At 39.0% G+C, this 22,500-nt stretch overlaps 2 protein-coding genes and 1 non-coding gene across 5 annotated transcripts in view; 1 reads left to right on the top strand and 2 right to left on the bottom strand.

The window, feature by feature from the left end:
- The window catches only part of LOC138053055 (protein OSCP1-like), an 18,008-nt gene extending 10,702 nt beyond the window's left edge, over window positions 1–7,306 (bottom strand). The window contains exons 1-6 of the mRNA XM_068899745.1: window positions 7,135–7,306; window positions 4,127–4,281; window positions 3,961–3,996; window positions 3,252–3,383; window positions 2,246–2,326; window positions 1,866–1,969 (exon numbers count right to left, since the gene is read on the bottom strand). Of these exons, the coding sequence (XP_068755846.1) occupies window positions 1,866–1,969; window positions 2,246–2,326; window positions 3,252–3,383; window positions 3,961–3,996; window positions 4,127–4,281; window positions 7,135–7,246 (620 nt within the window). The 5' untranslated portion in view covers window positions 7,247–7,306. The remainder of the gene's footprint in view (window positions 1–1,865; window positions 1,970–2,245; window positions 2,327–3,251; window positions 3,384–3,960; window positions 3,997–4,126; window positions 4,282–7,134) is intronic.
- A 6,694-nt stretch (window positions 7,307–14,000) lies between these two features.
- LOC138053057 (arginine/serine-rich protein PNISR-like) overlaps window positions 14,001–22,500 on the bottom strand; it is a 17,290-nt gene continuing 8,790 nt past the window's right edge. For all 3 annotated transcript variants that reach the window (XM_068899747.1, XM_068899748.1, XM_068899749.1), the window contains 4 exons: window positions 17,158–17,257; window positions 17,004–17,069; window positions 15,144–15,804; window positions 14,001–14,232 (listed from right to left, as the gene is read on the bottom strand). In XM_068899747.1, the coding sequence (XP_068755848.1) occupies window positions 15,173–15,804; window positions 17,004–17,069; window positions 17,158–17,257 (798 nt within the window). In that variant the 3' untranslated portion in view covers window positions 14,001–14,232; window positions 15,144–15,172. The remainder of the gene's footprint in view (window positions 14,233–15,143; window positions 15,805–17,003; window positions 17,070–17,157; window positions 17,258–22,500) is intronic.
- Window positions 16,049–16,121, top strand: Trnas-gcu (transfer RNA serine (anticodon GCU)). Its single transcript has one exon. It is a non-coding gene; the product is annotated as a tRNA-Ser (tRNA).

A 22,500-nucleotide genomic window follows, 5' to 3' on the forward strand; every position in this document is an offset into this window, starting at 1 on the left:
TTTTTTCTTTTCTTGTAACTGTGTAATGTAGATTAGTTGTTTTTATTTGTTGAACTGTGGCAAATAAATTAAATTAAAAGAATTCAATGATATTTTAGATCAATAGCTTTCAATGTGATGTGTACATGTGTGATGCGAGTCAAGTAGGATACACAAGCAGATATTTACACAGTAACTGTTGTATATATGGGATTATAAACATCAGTCCTCCTCCACTTTCAGACACAACAAAACTGCGCACCAGATGGTTTCTCTTGAAAGCATTGTTGAAGCATTTTGATGTACTTAAGAAGGGGAAACAAATTTGACTGTTCAGTATGCACAATGTTTTTTATTAGAAAGCTGGAGCCAAATTTGAACTTGGACTCAGACTCCATCCAAGTGAAAGTATTTGACATGTGTAACTTTTGCAGCTTCTTTTTAATGTTAATTACCATGCCAACATCGCTGTCATATGTCAGGTAAATTTGCATCCTTTTCAGTTTTCTCAATTATGGAATCATGGCTACTCCGAAACAATGGATTTTACCTTTCTCCTTCACTGTTTTCATAATAATATTGTATTATTCTAAAAGCACAACGTCAGAGCTCCAGCCTACATAATAATTTATGTTATTTGCTGGCTGGGAGGTCCGTATTGGGAAAAACTGTGCCATAGGTCTCAAGTATGCGGCTTCAGACCATACTTGAAATCACGGGCACAATTTTTTCCAATACGGACCGACCTTGGCCGGCAAAGATCATTTTTATTTCTTTTATGGGATGCTTTGAAAGCGCTGTTATGTGACAGAAATAATATTATTGAATGTTAATGAAAAAGGAGTGCACAGCTTGAAAAAAAGTTGAGTAATGAGCTTCAAATGAAAGCAACACACATTCACATTGTTTTATTCACACATTCTCATTTACATTTATGTTGTTTACAACACTTTTACTTTTACAAAGAGTTTCAAAAGTTGCTTAAGTTGGGAATTTTGAAACAGTCCACATTTGGGGTCTAGATGGGAAAATTCGGGATGCTGGAGCATGCATGATTAACTAATAAAATTCAAGGATTCTGGACCGCTGAAAAGCTGGAGAAAAAAATAATTTAATATTAACCCTTGGACTCCCGAGCAGGCCTGAACCATATTTTACTTGTCAATGGGGAAGCCCTGGGACTCAATGAGTTAATCACTCACTGAAGAACCCCATTAACATTTTGACTCCTAAGCTGGCCTGAACTGGCCATACTTAGTACATGACATTGTGTATTTTACTCTGTCTAATGCCAGATGATTTTACTCGTCATTGGGGAACCCCTGGGAGTCAATGGGTTAACAGTGTACATACCAGTAAAAATAGAACTGTAACCAGGATAAGACATATTAAAATGTAAAAACGTTCTCTGGTTTAAAAACGGTTAAAAAACAATCATGAGCTTTCAGCTATCAGTCTATAGCCTTTAACGAATGAAAAAATTGTAAGCGAGTGGACGGAATATATGCCATGATTCTAGTGTTTTTCGAACACTAGAATCATGGCATACAGCAAAAACTTTTGACGCGGATAATAACTCTAAGCCGTTGCCTAGGCAATACTCCATTTTATTGTAATTAGTCTCTTTTTCACATTATTTTTCACTTCTTCTTCACACCTCTTTTTGTCTTACACTTTTATAGAATTTTTCGCACCCCTTTCCGTATATATTCCGTCCACTTGCTTACAATTTTTTCATTCGTTAAAGGCTATAGACTGATAGCCAAAAGCTCATGATTGTTTTTTAACCGTTTTTTAACCAGAGAACGTTTTTACATTTTAAAGTGTACATACCATTAGTTAAAATAAACTTTTGCCCCAAACCAGCAAACAATCTTGTAACTTACCTGATAGCTCCAGGGACCTCACTATCCCATGGCACCACACCATCAGTTGTTAAAACAAATTTTCCATTAGCACTTTGAACTTTGTCCTTAAGAAATATTGAAACCTGAAAGATGTGGACCAGAGGGATTTTACAAAAACCTAAAAGCTATCACAACCAAACAGACACTGTTCTGATTTTAGCTGAAAAACAGATTTTCTTAACAAAGCTTAGATATCAGGGGCACCCTTGTGAACAGATATTATTTTTAATTACTGAAATTACTTGTTCATGCAGTGCCCCTGAGATGTGATCTGACATCCAAAGGTTTCATTTAAATCAGAAAAAAACGTAAAGAGAGATTGAGGCAATGAAAACGTGTTTAAAGAGGTCAGTACTTACCCTAATGTGCATGTCCTGAAAAAATGAAAGAAGTGTCTGACGGATGATCTGAAATTGTCCAACAGTCAAACTGCCATATGTCTGGCTCAGAGAAAACAAACACAAGATAAAAAGTACTTTTTTGTTATGTTATTATTACAGTTTACATGTATTATATCTCTCAGACAGTATGTGTGCTGTGATTGGCTGATTTAGTGAGCCATCTTCTACAGTACGACCCACCGTAACTTACAGCACGGGCTTTGAACTTGTTTAGTAAGAGGGCTGTATGTTCCCTTTAGGGTTGGATCTGAGTTCAAGGAAATTTAATTTAACTCTCTCACCCCTGAGGCAGGAGGCGCAGTGGCCTCATGGTTAGTGCGCTCGACTCCGGATCAAGTGGTCTGGGTTCGGGGCCTGGCCGGGGACATTGCGTTGTGTTCTTGGGCAAGACACGTTACTCTCACGGTGCCTCTCTCCACCCAGGTGTATAATTGGGTATTGGCGTAATGCTGGGGGTAACCCTGCGATGGACTAGCATCCCATAAATACTCCTAGTCGCTTAATGCTACTGAAACCGGAGATAAGCGCCGGCCTGATGGGCCTTCTGGCTCGTAAGCAGTGACTTTACCTTTACTTTTACCCCTGAAAACCAGTGCTCCTTGACAAGACAGTTGTCTGGTGTTAGACGGAGTAAAACCAGTAAGTCAGTAACTCCTCCTGAGATTTTGTGTGCAAAAGTTAAATGCAATTTTTTCAGGGCTGTTGCCTACAGGGTAACAACTGCAGTTGTGAATGTATTACTTGACTCAGAAATGGCATAATTATTATTTTAAATTAGTGACCCTTGATCCCTAAATAGACCAATGTAATGGCCACAGTGTGGACTACCTGAGGTCATTTGTTGTTATTATGCAGTATATAAAACACATGCATGTTAGAAGCACTTTCAGAGAACATTAAAAAAATCCTCATATGTTGTACACTTTATGAGAAGCATCCCTCGTTTGTAAGATAATTATTTTACCTCATAAAGAAGCTTGTAAACATTTTCAACTTGGTTGCTGATGGCTGGATTATCACAAGCAAAACCTCTAATAGCATCCATGTGATTGTAAGTAACTAGAAGGACATCAGAGGGCCGGAGACATAAAGAAACCTGGCATATTCATGAAATAATATATTTACAATCAGTCTGATTGCTGACTAAAACTGGCAAAGCACAGAGCTATTAAAAACATTCTTGGAATTTAAAATGTTGTTAAACTGTGGCACTTGGTGCCATGATCATATCCCATGTAGGTTGATAATGACCTGGCTAATATTAGGCCAATTTAGCTCCTGGTGAGATTTAATAGATTTTACTCTGTCTAAGGTCACATGATTTTACTTTCAAGTGGGGAGCAGTCCAGGAGTCAATGGGTTAATGAATTGTTACTTTCTTGATTTTAAACAAATCTGATTCAGTCCTTTTTCAGAAGTTTTAATCCCAACTGCCCAATCTGAGCAAGGGCAAAGACCTTTCAGTAGAATAATAATCTATTTTTTAAAGACCTCTTTAAGTTATGTAATAATTATTATTTTTAACATGCCAATACTGAATATAAAATGATAAGAGGCAGCATTCAGTTTTGAGTGCCATGAAAAATAATGCACTTTGCAAATTAAGAGAATTAAGGTACTCATTGACAAATACCAACGATCAAGAAATTAATCTAGCCAGCAAGAGGGTTTACCTGGTACTTAAAAGCCATGGTCATCAAATCATAGAGCTACCGGGAAAAAAAAATTAATAATAAAGGCACATCATTAAACAATGATCACATTTTATGCAATGTAGACTGAAAGCAAAGAAGGACAAATTATATATAGTCGTCTAAAATATAGAAGCCTACAATGTACCTTGTCCATGCTAGCAGAGTTTAATCTCATTATTGATGCATGTGCCAGTCTATCAAATACTGTCCTCATAGCTTTCTTTGAGTAAGTGTCTTGTGGTTTAAAAAGTTCTTCCATGAAACGCTTGTTGAACATTGTCCCAACAATGTCATGCATTACTAAATCAAGACACAAGAAGTCTATTAGGCCTTGAACAACATGATTTAGCAGTAATATATGATGAACCATCAGATATATACTACAAATTGTGCTGTACAATAAATCTTTAATACCAGGCCCCAGTTGTTCAAACGATGGATAGCGCTATCCACCAGATAAATCACTATCCACTGGATAACTCAATCGGTTTTGCTGGTGTTTATCCACTGGATGGTGATTTATCCGGTGGATAGTTCTATCCATCGTTTGAACAACTGGGGCCAGAATATCTAATGTTGGGAACAGTGTTCTGGGTGAAGAAGTTGATAAATTATTTTTAGTTAAGTCAAAGAAATAAGAGATTTGTTCATCTGTGTAACAACTCAAGCATAATAAAAAACAATTATTGGAGTTAACTCTCTGACAGGGACAGCTCTAGGGGTATGTCCATTCTTTGTATACTTTAAGCCATTGACTTCTAGGAGAGAGACGTAATGGATTTTACTCCGACACCAGGCGATATTACTTGTTAATGGGAGGCAGTCTGAAGGAGTCAATGGTTAGGGATTTGTGAGCAAGTGTTTTGTGGGACACTTAAAACACCATCACACTTGACTACAGATTCTAAGACTACCGGAAGATTTCATTACAAAGGCAGGACATTTTGAGATGTCTTTTTAAAGACCTTGACTGTTGTGAGACTAATATCTGAACCTAATGTGTTAGTTAAATGGCAGCTGTCATTGTGTTACTGTCAAACAGCTTTCAATGCTGCTATGTTGCCAGATTACTTGACACAGAGAAAGGGTAAATATTAGTATTGTAAGTAAAAATCGTTATTTATACTCAGTAAAAAGATGTAGCACATGAGGTGCTACATGTAGTTCGACCGAGCTAAATAAAATTAATATAATAAATACACAAGAAATGATCTACATTAAAACTAGGGTTAAAAAATAATAAACATGTATATAATAATTTATATGATTGTATGTATGTACGTACTATATGCAAGGGTAAACTACATCGATCAGCTTGTTGCTAATCCGCTTTTTAAATGACGCAAGATTAGGTACAGCTCTAATTTTGTCCTCAAGGCTATTCCACAATTTACTTCCTAAATACCTAATAGATTTAAGTCCACAAGTGCTGGTAATTTACATGTAGGTAATTTCAAAATATTTGTGCCATGTAGATTATAATTATTCGGAGAGTCACTCGCTCACTCACTCGCTTGCTAACTATGTTTTGAAGTCTTCGATTATGAAGTCTGGTCTTTTTGGCATTCCTGAAAAAACATTCATACTCGCTCATCTTATCCTGGAATACACTCCTCACAGTCCTCCCCAGGGAAAATAGCTATCCAAGGAAAATATGAATTAGCTTTGATGCACATTAGCTATATCAGGCTCGCGTTAACTCACTTGTCTCACTCTTATTACACTGAAGGAAAACTCAATTACGTTCTATTACTAAGTGACCAAGGAGAACAAAAATGGCTGCTAACTTCAGATAGCATTGGCTAGTTGAGGCGGATAGCGAACGAACAGAAATAGTCAATACCGCTTGTCAAAATGATTTGAATAGGATAAAAATTAAAATAAAATAAAAAGTAACCATTCAGATATCAACATGACAAGTAGAAAAGTAAAAAAACTACACGTCTTTATAAAGTATATGGTAAGCAATTAGGTAAGCACACACTCATACAAATGCAAGATGGTGCAATAAATATAGAATATAAAAAGAAGCTTTTACTTGTCAAGATATTCCAATTTCTCCTGAACTGCAATTGTCAATTTTCTTAGTTTTACAGTCTTGCATTCCAAATTGAAATTTTGATGTCCAGTAAATCCCTTATAGTCCAAGTGCAAAATGTTCGACAACAGAAAACTTCTTAAAATGCAATTAAATCTAAATAGAACCAAACTGTGCATCTCATAACATCGTGTAAATGGATGGATGTTAAAATGATTTATCCACAATAATGATTGTCAGTCAACTTAATGTCCCTTTTCATTGGGTTGAAAATCCTTTAAGCTCAACATTAGGGTTTTCAGTACAAAGGCTACGTGCTAAATGTAAACTTAAGTGTATAATATAATGACCTGCAGCTAATCCAGCAATAACATACAGATGCTACCAGTGTCTCAGATATGATTACACCAAGTTTAATAAAGTTTTAAGGTCATCTTTACAGAACACACTGAAGCTTACACAGAAGAAAATGTTTGTTTGTCATAAATTAAAGCCAGTTACGTCATCTTTTCAGCAATTAAGTAAGAAAGTTGTAGTATAGACTGAAATAAAGATTTGTTGCTAGCTAAAAGTCCGGTCCTTATCTGATAACTCAAACATTTTAACCTGAAAAAGTTTCATTCCTCAGTTTTCTACATCTCGTTGAAGCAAAAGCTGAACAGCACGGCGCACGCAGACTTCGGTAGAATCAACACTTGTGGAGGCCTAATTTAAAGACGACTTCTGTGTGCACCCTGGAGTTTAAGCTGGACTTAAACTCGGTGATCCTTAAGAATACTCAGATATAAGTCTACAAAATGAGAAAACAACTCATACGCTCATGGCATACAACTTTCCTAATGTCCGTCCGTTGAGCAAATACGAAGACACTCAGATCACCAAGCGTTTTCATTTGAGATGGATAGTTTAGCTTAGCAACGGCTTTAGTGCCCACAGAAGATTCAAAGTTCCAGTCACATATCGGCGAATATCTGCCTCCATATTTTAAAATTTCCCAAAACGCTATTATAAACAGTGTACAAGAGCGAAACTATTGTATGTTTTAATAAGGTTAAATTAATATCCTAAATTAAACGCCGCCATCTTAGAGAAACTGACGCCGGCAATCAACTAACCTTTTCTAGCTTTCTCGTCGGGAATTGATTGTGCTCTCAGTCGTTGATCCAAAATATATAACATTTCTCCTCCGAGATTAAGAAATAAAACTGGTAAAGTTCGTAAAGACATCTTTTCTGTCCACGAAATTCGCTACTGGTATCAAGATGGTTCTTGGTTATTAATCCGAAAACAAAGAAAAACTAAGGAGGGGTGGGAGAATAATAATTATCAAAAGTTGCCTTTGTGAGCCAGGGTATCACGCTTTTTCCAGACACATTCTCCGAAACATAACCAAAATATGAAATATATTTCGACAAGTTGAAGCAATTTAATCGTTAATTGCACGAGAGCACATTAAAGGACAAAATTACTGAGGGAAGCCCGTTCAGTGCCGTGACAAATGACAATCAACTCGTTCCCATTCGGTTAAACTTCAATTCAATAAATCGTTGCTGTCAACAGAAATTCAGGAAATTGCACTTAAAGTTTATATATGGACAAAAAGTAGTTTAATCTGGGAGAAAGTCACCAAAAGTGCCTTCGTGACTTAAGTTAAAATGCCCTCCGTCTCAGCCAATTGGCATCCAGTAATTTTGCTCCGTATGTGTGATAGAAAGGAGGGCCAACGCGCATGAAGCGGAACGGATTCATCAACTTCTGCTCTGTCAAAAATTACGTATTTTTGCCTTCCTCGACTCGAGTCCTAGTCAAGGAAATGTAATTCTCATGCGCTGTGCATATATATACAAACTTGTAGGTTGCACTTATCATTAAAGTGAAGTGAAGTGAAGTGAAGTGAAGAAAAAATAGCTAAGCGAATTCATCAAATCGGATTTGAAATTCACCTGCTTAGAAAAACTGCGTCTTAGCAAGCTCTACGCTAGAACGCGGACACTCTAACCGCTCTACAGGAAACTGGAGTATATTGCTTTTACTCCTAGCGTGAATAAATAAAGGATATGATTAGTGATGATGATGATGATGATGACGATCTATGGTGAGCAACGGTGTGACGAGAACTGCATCACGCAGTCACATAGCCACGTCAGAACGGTACTTTTACAAATGAAAATTTTGCAATTATTCTACTCTATAGATAACAAAAAAATTTCGCAACAAAGGCACTCAATGTATAATACAGAATGAATAATTCGCTGTTATTCAAATGTCATTAACGGCGAAGTAGTCAATCACAATAATATTCTAGCGAAGATATTTCGCAGCGAACTTTTATTAATTATCTGTAGATAAATATAACTGCAAAATTTTCATTTATATATATATACCCCGTCAGAATGTTTCTCAATTATTCACTGATTTGTCGATAACTACTGCATACATCACTTTTACAGATTCCAAGGCGAAAATTTGTTTTATTATACAAAAACTTGAGGACTGAAGAAAGATTGTTCAAGACTTCCAGGCGAGAGCAGTCACTGACTGCATTTGCGACAACCACGGCAGAAATCACATTACGCACAAGCTGGACAGCTGGCGGACGTAAAAAAAGTACTTATTTTGACAAAACGATCGGAAATTTTAGGATCTTGGGCGCCTGCTTCTCGGTCGAATAGCGGTCTGGTAATTACCTCCCAGTTAAGCAATAGAAGCGCACAGAAAGCACTATTTACTTGTGTGGTGAATAATAGAATAGCATACTGAGTGCTATCAGGAAGATCATCATTAAAAAAAAAAACATACAAATAAAAAAATCTTTCCACGGAAAGAGGGTCTCCAAGTTATGTTTAACTGAAGCGTTCTCACAGAAGGCTGATGAAACTGATGAAAGTGGTAACAGCTACAGCTTCGCCATCCCGTAAAATGATGATGACGATGTGTTGCAAACGCTTCACTTGTCATATTCTTCACTATCTGATGGACAACAGAGGGGAGACTCGTAAGAGGCTCATTTTTAGCAGAGCGCAAAGTTCTAATGAGCTTAAATTAGTGGCACAACAATTTATAGTTGCGTGGGATGCTACAAACGGATCATTTTTAAGAGCTTGGTCGAGTTTGGTTTTTATCGTGGGGTGCCGCAGCGAGCAGCAACACTATTCGAGACCGTGTGGGGCCTGGGTTCTTTAAATAGTTCGTCCGTTCACAGTCAGTGAGATGGTTTTAGGACGATGCAGTAAGGATCGGCGGAATCAGCTGGTGGTGCGGTAGGTACTTGGGGCGTTTTCCATTTACCAAGAAATTCCGGAAATTCCGGTTGAGATGTAAATAGAACACACGTTTTTGGTTCGTTCCACTGGAAAATTTCCGGAATAAATGGAACTTCTGAAAAGGTAGTCCTGTTTTCCCGTTGGAAACTTTCCGATGGAAATGTGTGTTCCATTTTAATACAACTTTTGAAAGGTCTTACCACTTCCAGGCTATTCTCGGCCACATTTTTAAATTTTGGCGCGTAAATCGCAATCACTGGGCGGCAAACGGACTTGAGTTAAATAGAACACGTTTTTCACCCGATGGAAATTTCCACCGAAATTTCCGGAAATTTTTGTAAATGGAAAACGCCCTTGGTGTCTCTTTCATTGTTTCAAATTTTTTTAAACAAGGTATAAAACGTTCATTAATTATACAATTACCCTAACCTAACCCTAACCCTAATCCTAACCCTGAATCGCCTAATCCTAACCCTGAATCGAAGGTTTTACCGTGTTTAGATAATTTTGTGCAATAGATAACCACTAAATGACAAAATACACCACGTATCTTCCGGTGGTCCTGTTAGATACGTATTGTAACAATCATAGATTGAGTGAAGCTATGATCCTCGCAGTTATGAACGCAATTTTTGCAATTGCGTAAAGAAGCCTGAAAAATTCAAGACTTCAACGGGGTTTGAACCCGTGACCTCGCGGATACCGGTGCAACGCTCTTACCAACTGAGCTATGAAACCACTGACGTTGGGAGCTGGTCATTTGTGGGTTCCAATGTTCCCGTGAGGAATGAGTGTACTAGGAATAACACATTATTTTGCGTACATGAGCATACACTAGCCTCCATTAGCCTACATCGGCGTACATGGCCGAGAACCAAAACACGCTGCAGAGGTCAGAAGAACGAGTGAATCAAATAAGGCAAAAACAGAAAAACGTCTCCAAAGAGCATAACGATCTGCAAAGAAACGCAGAGCAGAGGCGAACAAAGCCCTTAAAAAGCCAGCTGTCTTATCGATGCATGGCACAACCTAACAGGCATTCAAGAAGAAAAAGATCCCGAGCCCGGGTCAGAGCTTTAAAAGCAGAATCACTCGCCGTTCTACCACCAACTGAGAATTGAAATGATGCAAAAGCGTGAGGCCAAAAGGTCACATTCACATTACTGCAGAGAAACTCAACACCAAGAAACTAAAGAATATTTTACCACGACAAACTATTTTCTGGGAAGAAAAAATATCACACAGCAGTATGAAGGTGCAAATCTGAAGTCTCAGCACAAAAACAATTGCTAAATGAAATCTTACATGAACCGCCTAAAAGAGGCGTTCACTCAAACGAGTATTCAAGAGAGCAAAATTATGACGAAAGCAAAAGAAACCAGACCACGTACAAGGGAGTCGTATACGCCTGTCAAACCCAATTAAAACGCCATCTTTGAAAAACGAGAGAAAAATACACTAAAACACGCGATTTGAATGACACTTCTTTTGTGGGATGCCTATTGCAGACCACGTTTAAAAATGGCTCGAGTGTCGTAGTGGTCAGATATGGAATTAAATAATGCTTGTACTTGTCACGAAGCTCTCGGCTTGATAAATACGGCATACATGAGGTATCTTTTTTATTTTTGCGCGAAAGGTAAAAGCTCACACAGACCTATCCACGTACATGCTACTTGCCTTCTTCTAATTACTGCCTTCTCAGACTGAATTTGCAGAAAAAAGTAGTCCCGTACTTTGGTCCGGAGCAAGATTTCCAAAAATTTGAAACCGCGAATGGAAGTGACAAAAATTGGTCATTTTAGTGAATGATTTTGTCGTACAGTTGACATATTTTTGTTTTAAGTTTTTACCTTTTATTGATAAGCACCTTAATGCTTTTGGATAGAGCGCTTTAGAAATTGTCGTTACTATAATTATTTTTCTTATTACATCCCCCTTGGTTTGCCCTGAAGTCGACACCATGAGTAAGCGAATACCTGAGCAACCCGTGCTATAGACTGGAGTACTCAATGTACGCCAAGCTTTGCAGCATTTTTTTAAAGGGGCTAGGTCACGCTATTTTAGGCATTTTCAGCACTGATCGAATGGTCATAGAATTAACTAAAATATGAAAATAACTGTTCAAAACTATAGAAGAACTCTAACAAAACACAGGGAAGCCAAGAAGGGACATGGATGGACAAAACTGGAGATTGAAATGGATTGAATTTGGGTAAATTTGAAAAACGTTAGCCCACCTTTTTTTAAAATTTATATCAATCTATATCAAAATGTCATTTACAAAGCTTGAAAATCATTCTCAGTTGTTATGTGGCCGTGATTTTGCAAATGAAAGACTCTTGCTCTGCCAATTTGACGTTTAGAGCTCATAATTAACAAAATCAAACAAAATTACCTAAAATAGCGTGACCTAGCCCCTTTAAGACCCGTTTCTTAACGATTGAGCGCTACCCAGAGAAGAAAAAAAGCTAAACTGAGCGTCATCTCGGCCATTATTTGCGTCGAACCTCAAAATCGATTCGTCTTCCTCTTTTTAAAGCAACTTCAGTACGCAGAACATACGAAATGCGATTGGAGGAATAAAAGAGGACTTCATTAAATTTACTTGGGAGCAAAAAAGTTAGAGAAAATGAAGGGCCCACTGATTCTGTAAACCGGTTCAAAGTCCAGGGCCCGGTTGTTCAAAAGCCGATTAGCGCTAATCCCAGATTAAAAATTAACCAACGAGTTTATTTCTGTACTCCGAAATGCTGTTCAACGCTGATATTCGGCAAAACTTTACATTAAAAGAAGTCAATCTTGAGAAACAAAAATAAGCAAAAGAAACTTTTACCGAAAAGTTGAAAACGTGAAACAAAAATTTATGCTAATCCTGGATTAAGTTAATCGGCTTTTGAACAACCTGGCCAAGGAAAACGCTTCGGGCCTTGAACCAACTAAAAAGTTGCCTACGTTTTTGTCGCGTTTGAATGAAATTAGTGGTGGTTGCGAAAAGATTCTACCCGTCTCGGGATCATTTTGGAGTAATTTAAAGTTATCAAGAATGATACTTTTGACTGCGTGATTATGAATCTTTTCGCAACCTGCACTAATTTCATTTAAACGCGACAAAAACGTAGGCAACTTTTTAGTTAGAAGCGCACTCAAAACTAACAAGCAACCCGGCAAAATTTATATTGTGAAGACAAGTTAAGAGGGAAAACACCTCACTTCCGGCTGCCGTCCGCGTCTCAAAAACGCGCGTGCTTAAATTTCCCGCCAGAAAAACGCGGGTTGCCAAATGCAACGCTGCAACGCGATCTCCCGCCAAGGAAAATTGCCCAACACTTCCGTCCTCAGAGGCTGTCCTGCCTCCCCACCTCCACCACGACAGTAAAGAGCTTTAGATTCTAAGACGAGAACGACTACGAATACTACGAGTGCGAGATTTTCTGATAGAACAACAGTGAGTGCGCGCAAATCGGCGTCATTTTGGCGGTAAAAATGTGACACCATCGTCATTCTAGTAATTCATTTTAGTACGAGGTTTTGCAAAATGTCGTCGTGTCAAAACAAGTCACAACACGGTAGCAGTTTGGGCATTCTTCGATCAGGAAAAAGGCCCAGGCGTTACCAGCAATGAAACAATTGAGCACCCTCTACTGCTAACAAAGAATAAGATTAATCGTAAGTGTAAAAAGGGGCAGTCAAAACTCGTACTCGTTCTCGTCCTAAAATCTAAAGGTCCCTTGTCTGTACGAGCGTACGCTGACGTCACCACCAAGACTTCTCGCATGGATAGATTTCCCAAAAACGTTTACCCATGGTGCTCCGCTGGCACGCTTCCCGAGCTCCGCTAAAATAAGCCAATAGACCTAATCGGCTAACTCAATGTTGTACCCAATTCAAATCTCCCGGGACTAAGATTCTTTGTGTATTGTATTTGCATGATAATATAACATTCATATTTAAATGATATGGAAATACCTGGATCAAAAGGTTTTATTCCCAAAGGGTTTGAATTGGGTACAACATTGAGTTAGCCGATTAGATCTATGATAGTACATAGGGAATTCATGTTGTTTCTGTGAAATAAACTTGTGAAACTGTTTGAATCTTGGAGGAAACAGATGTGTATTGGAAGTACGGGTTAATGACGAAAGATTGAAGTGATCCTCACACTTTATCTGGACAATTGAAGCAATTGTCTCATATAGACACCCGTTTCACCAGTTGTAGCCGCCTCAATTTTTCGGGTGTCGGCACGAGACAATTGATAAAATTGTCCTGATAAAGTGCGAGGATCACTTCAATCTTGCAAGCAACTATTTAAAAAAGCCATTAGATGTATTCGCTTTCGGATTTTGACGTATTCCATTCATTTGTGGCAGCCAACATTCCGCTTTAATTCAACTAGTTTCCTTTCCCGTGCGCCTGATTATCTCAGACAATGTCTAGATAATCTCGTTTTCTCGTTCTGTACTGAAGTAACGGATCCTCGTTTTTCCCCGTTGATATATGGCGCGCGATAAATTAACGGGTAAAAAACGCGGTCCGTAATTTTCAGTAGGGATAAGAGGTATATATGATGACCGGGGACGTAAACTGCAAGGTTATGATTATGAGGAATACCTCTCAGCCAATAAAAATTAGAGGATAACTGGGACTGATTTCTATTGTTTTACTGTAGCGGATCTTTCACCTTCGACTGGTCCTCTATCGGATTACAAAAGCGATGTTAATAAAAGATATTTTAATGTCATTTCTTTAAACTGTACAATGTACGTGATAACTCGAATTCGTTAGCTTGGTTGCTAACTTTGGTCATTTTATTTTTTTTGCTTGAGTTAAAAACAACCTCACCAAAGAGCGTGAACAATCAAAGATGTTGTTCATCCCTTCCGTATAAAAGGAAAACAGCAACTAAAATCCTCTGGTATAAACGAAGCATGATTTCGTCGATTTCATCTGCAAGGAAAAACAAGACAGAAGTAAGCAGAATAGAAACTGATCTCCGCTGAATGTCGCCAATTCCTGACCTTTATCAAGTGGGGTTGAAAACGAGCGACAAAATAAATATAAAAAAAAACGACGAAAGACTAGCGGAAGGACACGAGGGTGTGCAATGACTGCCTTCAAATCAAATGTGTAAAAGTACATGCGAATTCTTAACATAGAGATATTAGTTGGACGAGCGAATAATGAGCGAATAATCTGCCACAAAATAACAACGCTGACAACGCTTTCTACCAACTTGACGAAATCGTTCATGCGCTGGTATCAAAAAGGTAAAGTAAAGGTAAAGTCACTTTATTTAACGTCGGTAGTTCCTTCAGCTACGAGGCTGGTATCAATGGAAGCCGACGGTGCGCCCTTTACCCCCCTCCCTCTGTCAGTACTCCGTTTTACGGGGATTTAAAGCTATAGCTACACGGATCAGAGGAAAGTCGAAACAGACGTTGAAGTCACCGAGGATTGAACCGGGGAGCTCTCGCTCCGAAAGCCGCGCACTAGCCATCTGAGCCACGACTGCTCCTCCAAACCTGCTGATTACTGGCACCGTGCCGTCTACTTTTTCACTTGAATGGCAAATGCTTCATGACTGGTAAAAAGCAAGAATATCTAAAACATGGCAGTACAACTGCAAAGCACCGAAAAGTTCAACAGAGAATTGGATCACTTCAAACTATAGACGCTGAAGAAAGCTAATGCATCGAAAACTAGACCGCAAGGAGATTTCCACCTTGGGGGAAGTCGGTTTTATTGGCAGAATTCGATTGTACCCAGGGACCCAATTGTCGTACACATATAAAAACGCGATTGAGAAACAAGAGCTACGCGAAAGCATGGAACACTGTAAAGCATAAAATAAACTCCACCTTGGCAGTCCAGCACAGCATGATGAGTTTCACGTCTTACGTTTTCTGTCCCGCTTACCGTCCCTTTCGTAAGAAGAGGAACTAGAAGACCTTCGTCTTCGACGATGTTTCTTCTCTGAATGTCTTGACGGTTTATGCCGACTCGAAGTTCTGCTGTCAGAATCACTATCCGATTCACTGACACTTTTTCGTTTCTTCTTGCTGCTGCTGCTATGCTTCCGCGGTGATCTGCTCCTGGAGCGGCTCCTTTTTCCATGATGACGACGATGCCTCCTCCGTTGCTTCGGTGAGGAGCTCTCGCTTCTCTCTTTTCGTCTCCGTTTTTTTCGCCGGCTTTTGTTGTGAGCCGATACAGAACTCGAGCTCTCGCTGACGGAAGATGACCGACTTCTATGTCTTTCCTTTCTTCTGCGCTTCTCGCTGGAATCGCGCTGCTTCGATCGCTGTTTCTCGTCGCTTTCTTCCTCCTCGCTTTCTTGTTCTGCTTGGCTGTGTTTGTATTCTCTGTCTGCATGGCTACGGGATCGGCTTCTCCTTGTTTGTTGTTTGTCGTCTCTACCGGCGCTCAAGTGCTCCCTCTCTTCCTGATCCTCATTTTGCTTTTCATGTCCCGCTTCTTGTTCAGAGTCACTCTCGCTCTCTGAACCGTAACCCCCCAAACCTACCAAAATAGTTAAATAATTTTTAACAAGTCAACCTAAATCCCATGCAACTATTGATGTTTTATCAAATGAAGCTATGATCCTCGCAGTTATGAACGCAATTTTAGCACTTGCGTAGAGAAGCCTGATTCTTATGCACAGTTCAATATATGATTCACTTCATACAGGACATATATCATTTCGTTCGTTGCTTCACTCATCAGGGGAACATTTGAAACCCAATTATCATCTCTCGTCATCAGTGGCTTCATAGCTCAGTTGGTTAGAGCATCGCATCGCTATCGCGAGGTCACGGGTTCAAGCCCCGTTGAAGTCCTGAAATTTTCAGGCTTCTCTATGCAGTTGCTAAAATTGCGTTCATAACTGCGAGGATCATAGCCTCACTTAATTTCATATCCGCATTTCAATATACAATACAATACAATACATACTTAATTGACCGCTCCCCATAGGGGCTTTTAAGGGCCAATGAAACAATCAACGAAACAACAGAACGCAACAACTACAACTCTTAAGAATCCCAACTGGCCGGAGGCAAACCAGATGGCTATTTACAAGTGCAGCTGGGAAGTTGAACCAGGGTCTACCAGGAACAAATTCAACGAGTGGTCACAGCGGGTCTTGAACCCGGAATCTCCGGATTTCAAGGCAAGCGCCCTAACCACTGGGCCACACTGCCTCCTATATGATTGATTTCGTGTATCATTTCGTTTAGAGCGGTTTTCAATTGAGTGTCGAAAGTAATTAGCGAATTACTTTGGTTTATGATTACTTTACTCGGTGATTGGTTCAAAGTACTCGCGCCATTTTTTCAACCAATCAGAAGTGAAACCCAAACCAATCGTGGCCCGCGCGTGCACATTTTCCCGCGCTTTGTGTCGGCTACGTGTAATTACTTCGAGTTTTGATTGGTTTACTGGATTGTCTCCGTCCTTTTTGATTGGCCAAAGTAATTACTTTGGTTTTGGTTTTGCGACACTCGATTGAAACTCGCTCTAACTAGGTTTACGACTCGAAGAAAAAAAAAAACAGGTATGGTCAGGGAACCAACACTAAAATGTTGTGTTAACTTGGGTTAATGCCGATGCTGAAACAGTGCCTTTCACACCGTAAAGATAGTGCCTCCCACATTTTGCTGAAATTACAAAAAAAGGACAAGTTTCCTATTTACGTCATTACTAAAAATGTGTACATTTACCTAAATACCCTCCTTTTCCACGAAGAGCATCCAGGCCACCAGAATGCTGTAGCTGCCGTGCTGGACCTACAATGAGCCACAAGAGATTTGCCTTAGAAAATAACAACCCAAGATGTTTGGCAAACAATAAAGAATACCACGACAAGGAAAGTACCTCTAAGCGCTTCATTATAAGTCTCCTGAGCAATTTTTTTCAACTCTTCATTAGTTACCGTTAAAAGAACTTCCGTCAGCAGTTTGCGGATATTCAGCATCTAAAACGATAACAACAAAATGACGAAATCAACAATGATGGAGCAATGGGAAAAATTTTAGCCGGGCTTTACCCGGAATATTAATATTTTGGTTTTGCCAAACGCAATGGTAAGGGAAAATTAAATGAGGTTAACTTTTATTTAAGGTAAGTTAAAGTCGTTCATTTGTTCATTCGCCCCTTAGAGCGGGGGAATTCCCTTCGCAACATGCAAACAGATATATTTTTAAAACCTCTTGTAGCAGATCGAGATAAAAACTGAAAAGGCTCTTTAGTTTTGTATTTTACTTTTTTGTGACGTCACGTGAAAAACGATGGAACAGAGCAACAACAACAACAACAACTATTAAGAATCCCAACTGGCCGGAGGCAAACCACTTGGCTATTTTCAAGGGCAGCCGAGAAGTTGAACCAGGGACTACAAGGATCAATTTGGCAACGAGTGATCAGAACGGGTCTCGACCCCGTGATCACCAGATCTCAAGGCTAGCCCCTTCATTACCCAGGAATATGTACAGACACAAAACAGCCCACTTTGAAAGTTATCCATCGGCTCTTGGATACCAAAAGTACTTTACTAAGATCTACTTTCTCCGGATAGTTTTAAACGGCGCAAAAATATCCTGTATTAGTAAGCATCACCGATTGGAAACCCGAGTATCTAGAGATGCGCAGAAGGTATGCGCCATAACGATAGTAGGCACCGTCCTTAACCTTTCTTCTTCCAAAGAATGACACTTGCGGATTTTAACTGTGTAACCATTTTACTCGCCAATGGGGGCAGCTTAAGGAGTGAAAGGATTAACAACATCTTCTACGTCCACTCGACGTCCCTTTTAACCCCGGCTGAACGTTATAAGAACATGTCCCAACATTGTTATAACAATGCTTCTAACAACGTTGGATACGCATGTAACATTGTTGGAAACACGTCACTTTAGTCACCCCGCCATTTTGGATTGCTCATGGTTCTCTGATTGGAGACTGGGCCCTTTACTCTGATTGGGCCCTTAACTCTGATTGGTCCTTGCAATACAACAGGCCTAGGGTTGCCAGTCATCTGTAACAAAATAATTCCCTGACTTCTCCCTGACCTGTAAACAATTTTCACTGACTTTTAATTAGGTGAATAATTAACAATTATTCTTTGAAATCGAGGTGAATACTTCCATTTCACCGACATTGAAAAGAATAATTGCTTTACTATATAATCACGAAGTGATCTCCACAACAATTGCAGAAAAAAACCATCCAAAGTCGATTTAATTGGCATCTCAATTCATGCGTGGAAAACGGACACCGCGGCAAAATGAGTGCGCATGCTCCGCCTCGAACACATTTGATTCATTTGATTCGAGCTTTTGAGCTCTTTGTTTTTGAGTTTATTCGGCGGTGAAGGAAAAGTTATATTGGACCTTTTGATGATCAAGATCTCACGCTCAACATGGCCTCGACAGAAAAACTAAACAGTAGTTCCGAGTTGTTTCCAACGAGAAAGTCAAAAGAGGTAAGCTTATTTTAGGCATGAAATATTTATTTGTTTATGTCGTTTCCAGGGAAGTTATCTTTGCCAAACCATGTTTGCTCGTGTTTCGGTCACACCGGTGAAGACCTAAAAGTTGTAAATTTTAAACTGATAACATTTTTCGTTTACTGTTTTTCGCCTAAGAGCAATTCCTCTAAAAACGCGGAGGGTTTTGACAAAAGAGAAGTTTTAACCTCTGACATGTGATACGAGAGCCATGGATTTTTCTGTGACCTGGTTCTCCACAGCAAGAGCAATGGTTTGTATGGTAGATGGTGATGATCTTTCTTTTCCAGCTCTGTGTTGCTTTGCAGGACACACCAGGTTGTGGTATGATTAAATTTAATTGATCTCTAGATTTCTGTTGATTTCATTGTCCCACTCATCTGACCTGAAGAAATCTTGTGGAAAGTGTTGATATCTGGCTGGCTGTCATTTTGACTGTCATTACTTTCAAGATGTGAGCAACTGTTCTTATCTGGATTGTTAGACAAAACCTCTTATTAAGGGAGTCAGTTAAGTTGTTTAGTTTTTTTTATAAAGGGATCTTAACAAATAGGGCACAGATTTCCATGTTTTTTTCAAGTATCTTAAGTGACATCTGTGCATGAAAATGACCAAGTGATAATAATATTATTGTTTTACTTTGATCAGTTTCCTGTTGTTTCTTAAACATGTCTTTTATTCTTATTCCAGTGCTTCAGTCTAAAACTCTTCCTGGTGTGTGTGTGCTGATCTGGTCAAACAATGCATGGCAAGCAACATTCCAGATTGTTTTCAGAGATTGTGATGAGGATTTCAGCATTGAATATTTTATTGGTTTTGTGATGAAAAAAGCCAGGGTTGTTATTCATCTCTCGTTTTTTCCTGCATGAGGTCCTGCATGATGACCACAGTATTACTGCAAATTAAACATCACAGATGTGAGCATGTCAGTGATTAATACAAGATGGTTTCCAAACAGCTCTTCAAAATTGTATAGAAAAGGGACGATAATTATTTACTTGCCACACCTTCTAAGTCAATGTTTGAACAAGCAAATATAATTTGGTTTTTTAATTCAAGTAAACTGTCTTACTTTCATTAATACAGCTGTATGTTATTCTAGTCTTTCTCTTGCTGAGCATGGGTTTGGATATTAACTTCTGAGAATGCTCCTACTTGTAATAGTCTTAATAATGAATATACAGTACTTACAACAATAAAATTAGAGAGATATTTGAGTTACTGTATATTGTATTTTGTGGTAACACATACCATAGTAGTTGTTGTGGTTGTCATTGTTGAAAAGGAATCAGATAGAGCCATTGTGGGTCTATCATTGGGTAGTGAAACTGGATCAGTTGTGCATAATAAAATGTTAGAGTATGAAGCAGAATGCCTCTAGTCTTGCTGGATGTATGATTACATTCCTCTCTCAGTATCTTTACACACAGTGCAAAATTTAGGCTGGATTTTTGCTCGTGCAATGCATGCAAAACTGAAATCAGTATTTTCCAAACACATGCAGGTGAATGGTTTCTTATTTCATTATCATGATTCTCATGTCTCCCCACCCTTATCCCAGCAAGGCTCTACAAGGTGATCGAAAAAGCCGGAGAAAAAAATTACAGTTACCAGCCAGCTGCAGGAAAATTACTGGAAAAATATTTTCAACGATGGACCACTACCAAACTCCAAGTAAAAGGGAAACATCAAGTAGCATTGGAGTAAAATTTATACTTAGTTTCAAAACTTTTTTGCGATCCTCTCTTAAAATTAAGACTTATTTTCTTTATTTTATTGCCTCGCTCTTGTAAAAGTAACTAGTGTCGTAAAATATGAGAATGGAGGGCAGGTAAGTGACTTATCCAAGTTGCCGAATGAGTGAAATGCGGGCATGAAAAGAACTTAAGCTTATGTCTCACTTTCAAATGATTCCAATGAAACAAACAGACGATTTCCTCATTCAAAAGGAGCAACATAAGCCATCTTTGCAGAAGGAATTATCATTCTGCCCTTGCAAAGATGTTTACCCGGCGTTTTCCTTCTCAGTGCACAGTTTTCCCCCCAGAGATTTACCAAAGCAGAGACCATCGCGACTAATAACATTACGAACTTCGTCCTTTTGCTCTAGCGCTCGAATGCAAGGTAAAATTCTCCTGGTTTGAACTATAGTTTTTTGGTTTGAAAAGACACATGGAAGATTAGTCTTTCAGGAAGCTCTCTTCAAAATTTAAACCTTATCAAAGTAGAGTTGTCCTTATCATCGCAAAATAAAAACAAACACAGAGAATTTAAATTGCCGCCATTTTGCCGCGCTGTTGTTTCTATTGCAAATTTAATTGGTACCAGTCCCTCGCGCGTGGCTCAAGCCTGCGCACTCATTTTGCCGCGGTGTCTGGAAAACGTGCAAGCGGCACAAAGCATGCGCGAAAGTGTTTACACAAGCTTCAAACATGGCAAAATCTTGTGAACTGTTTACCAAAAATAAAATTCCCTGACTTTTCACTGACTTTGACAATATTTTAAGATTTTCCCTGACTTTTTCCTGACCTTGAAAATTTTTTGTTTTCCCCTGATTTTTCCCTGACCGTGACAACCCTGTACAACATTAGGGAGTTTAAGAAACCACGATGGCTACGGCGACAAAAACATCACTTCAACTATTAGTGTGAGCTCTCCTACAAACTGTTAAGTGTTTCACGATGTTTCCACCTTGTTTATGTTGTACAATATGGGCGAAGAATGAGAAAGATGCATCTAAGCCAGTCGCTCGTCATTTTAATCTCCCTACGCACTCCAAAAAACACATGGCTATCTGCAGCCTTTCCCTACATCTAGGTACGACGGAAAGCCGCAAGAATCTAGAACAAAAATTCATCTTCCAAATCGGCACCCTTAATCCTCACGGTATTAACGAACGCTTTTCACTTAACTAATATATTCCTATTTTTCACGTTGCCATGTTACCACCAATAGCGTAGCTCCTACTCTACTATAAAAACTACACGTAACCCATAATTCCTCGATTCGCTCTGACGAAGGGCTAACGCTCGAAACGTCAGCTACGGTGGCCAATTTACATTACCAACTCCGTTGATAAAACCAAATTTTTGTGTACTACTTCCCCACCGACGCAGCACCACAGTTTCTTTAGAAACTACCCCCTTCATTCATATGCTATAACCAGACTGGTACGTACGCATTTGAAGGAAAGAGAGAGAAGGAAAGATTCAGTGCTGTTTGCCCATGTTGTCGTCAAAACCTGAAAATGGTCATTCTACGTTGTTGTTTTGACGAGTAAGCAAGAGAAATGTACAAAAATGCATGCCACACATTCAGCACAACCATTTTCCCTCTTCTAACCAATAATAAACAATTATTGGATGAGGTTGAGCATGATATCATGAATTATCAAAACCGAGGTCTGTGTTATCTGCCGCAGCGGCAGATAACACAGACACGAGGTTTTGATAATTCATGATGTCATGCGAAAACCGAAATTCAATAATTGTTTTATTATACATTTTTCACAGAATTCATCCTCAGAAACAGAAGCGAAGCGTTCAGCCATTTTGTTTCTGAGGAGAACACTCCAAGGGGCTTAGTAACCAGGCAGACGTTGAACTTGACATGATAACTGTAATATCTGCAGCAGATATTACATTTATCATGTCAAGTTCACAAGCTATTGTGAATTGATTGAATGCTCTCGACCAATGAGATTTTTCATAGTG

This window comes from Montipora capricornis, chromosome 6 (assembly GCF_036669925.1).
Source record: "Montipora capricornis isolate CH-2021 chromosome 6, ASM3666992v2, whole genome shotgun sequence".
Classification (NCBI taxonomy): Eukaryota; Metazoa; Cnidaria; class Anthozoa; order Scleractinia; family Acroporidae; genus Montipora; species Montipora capricornis.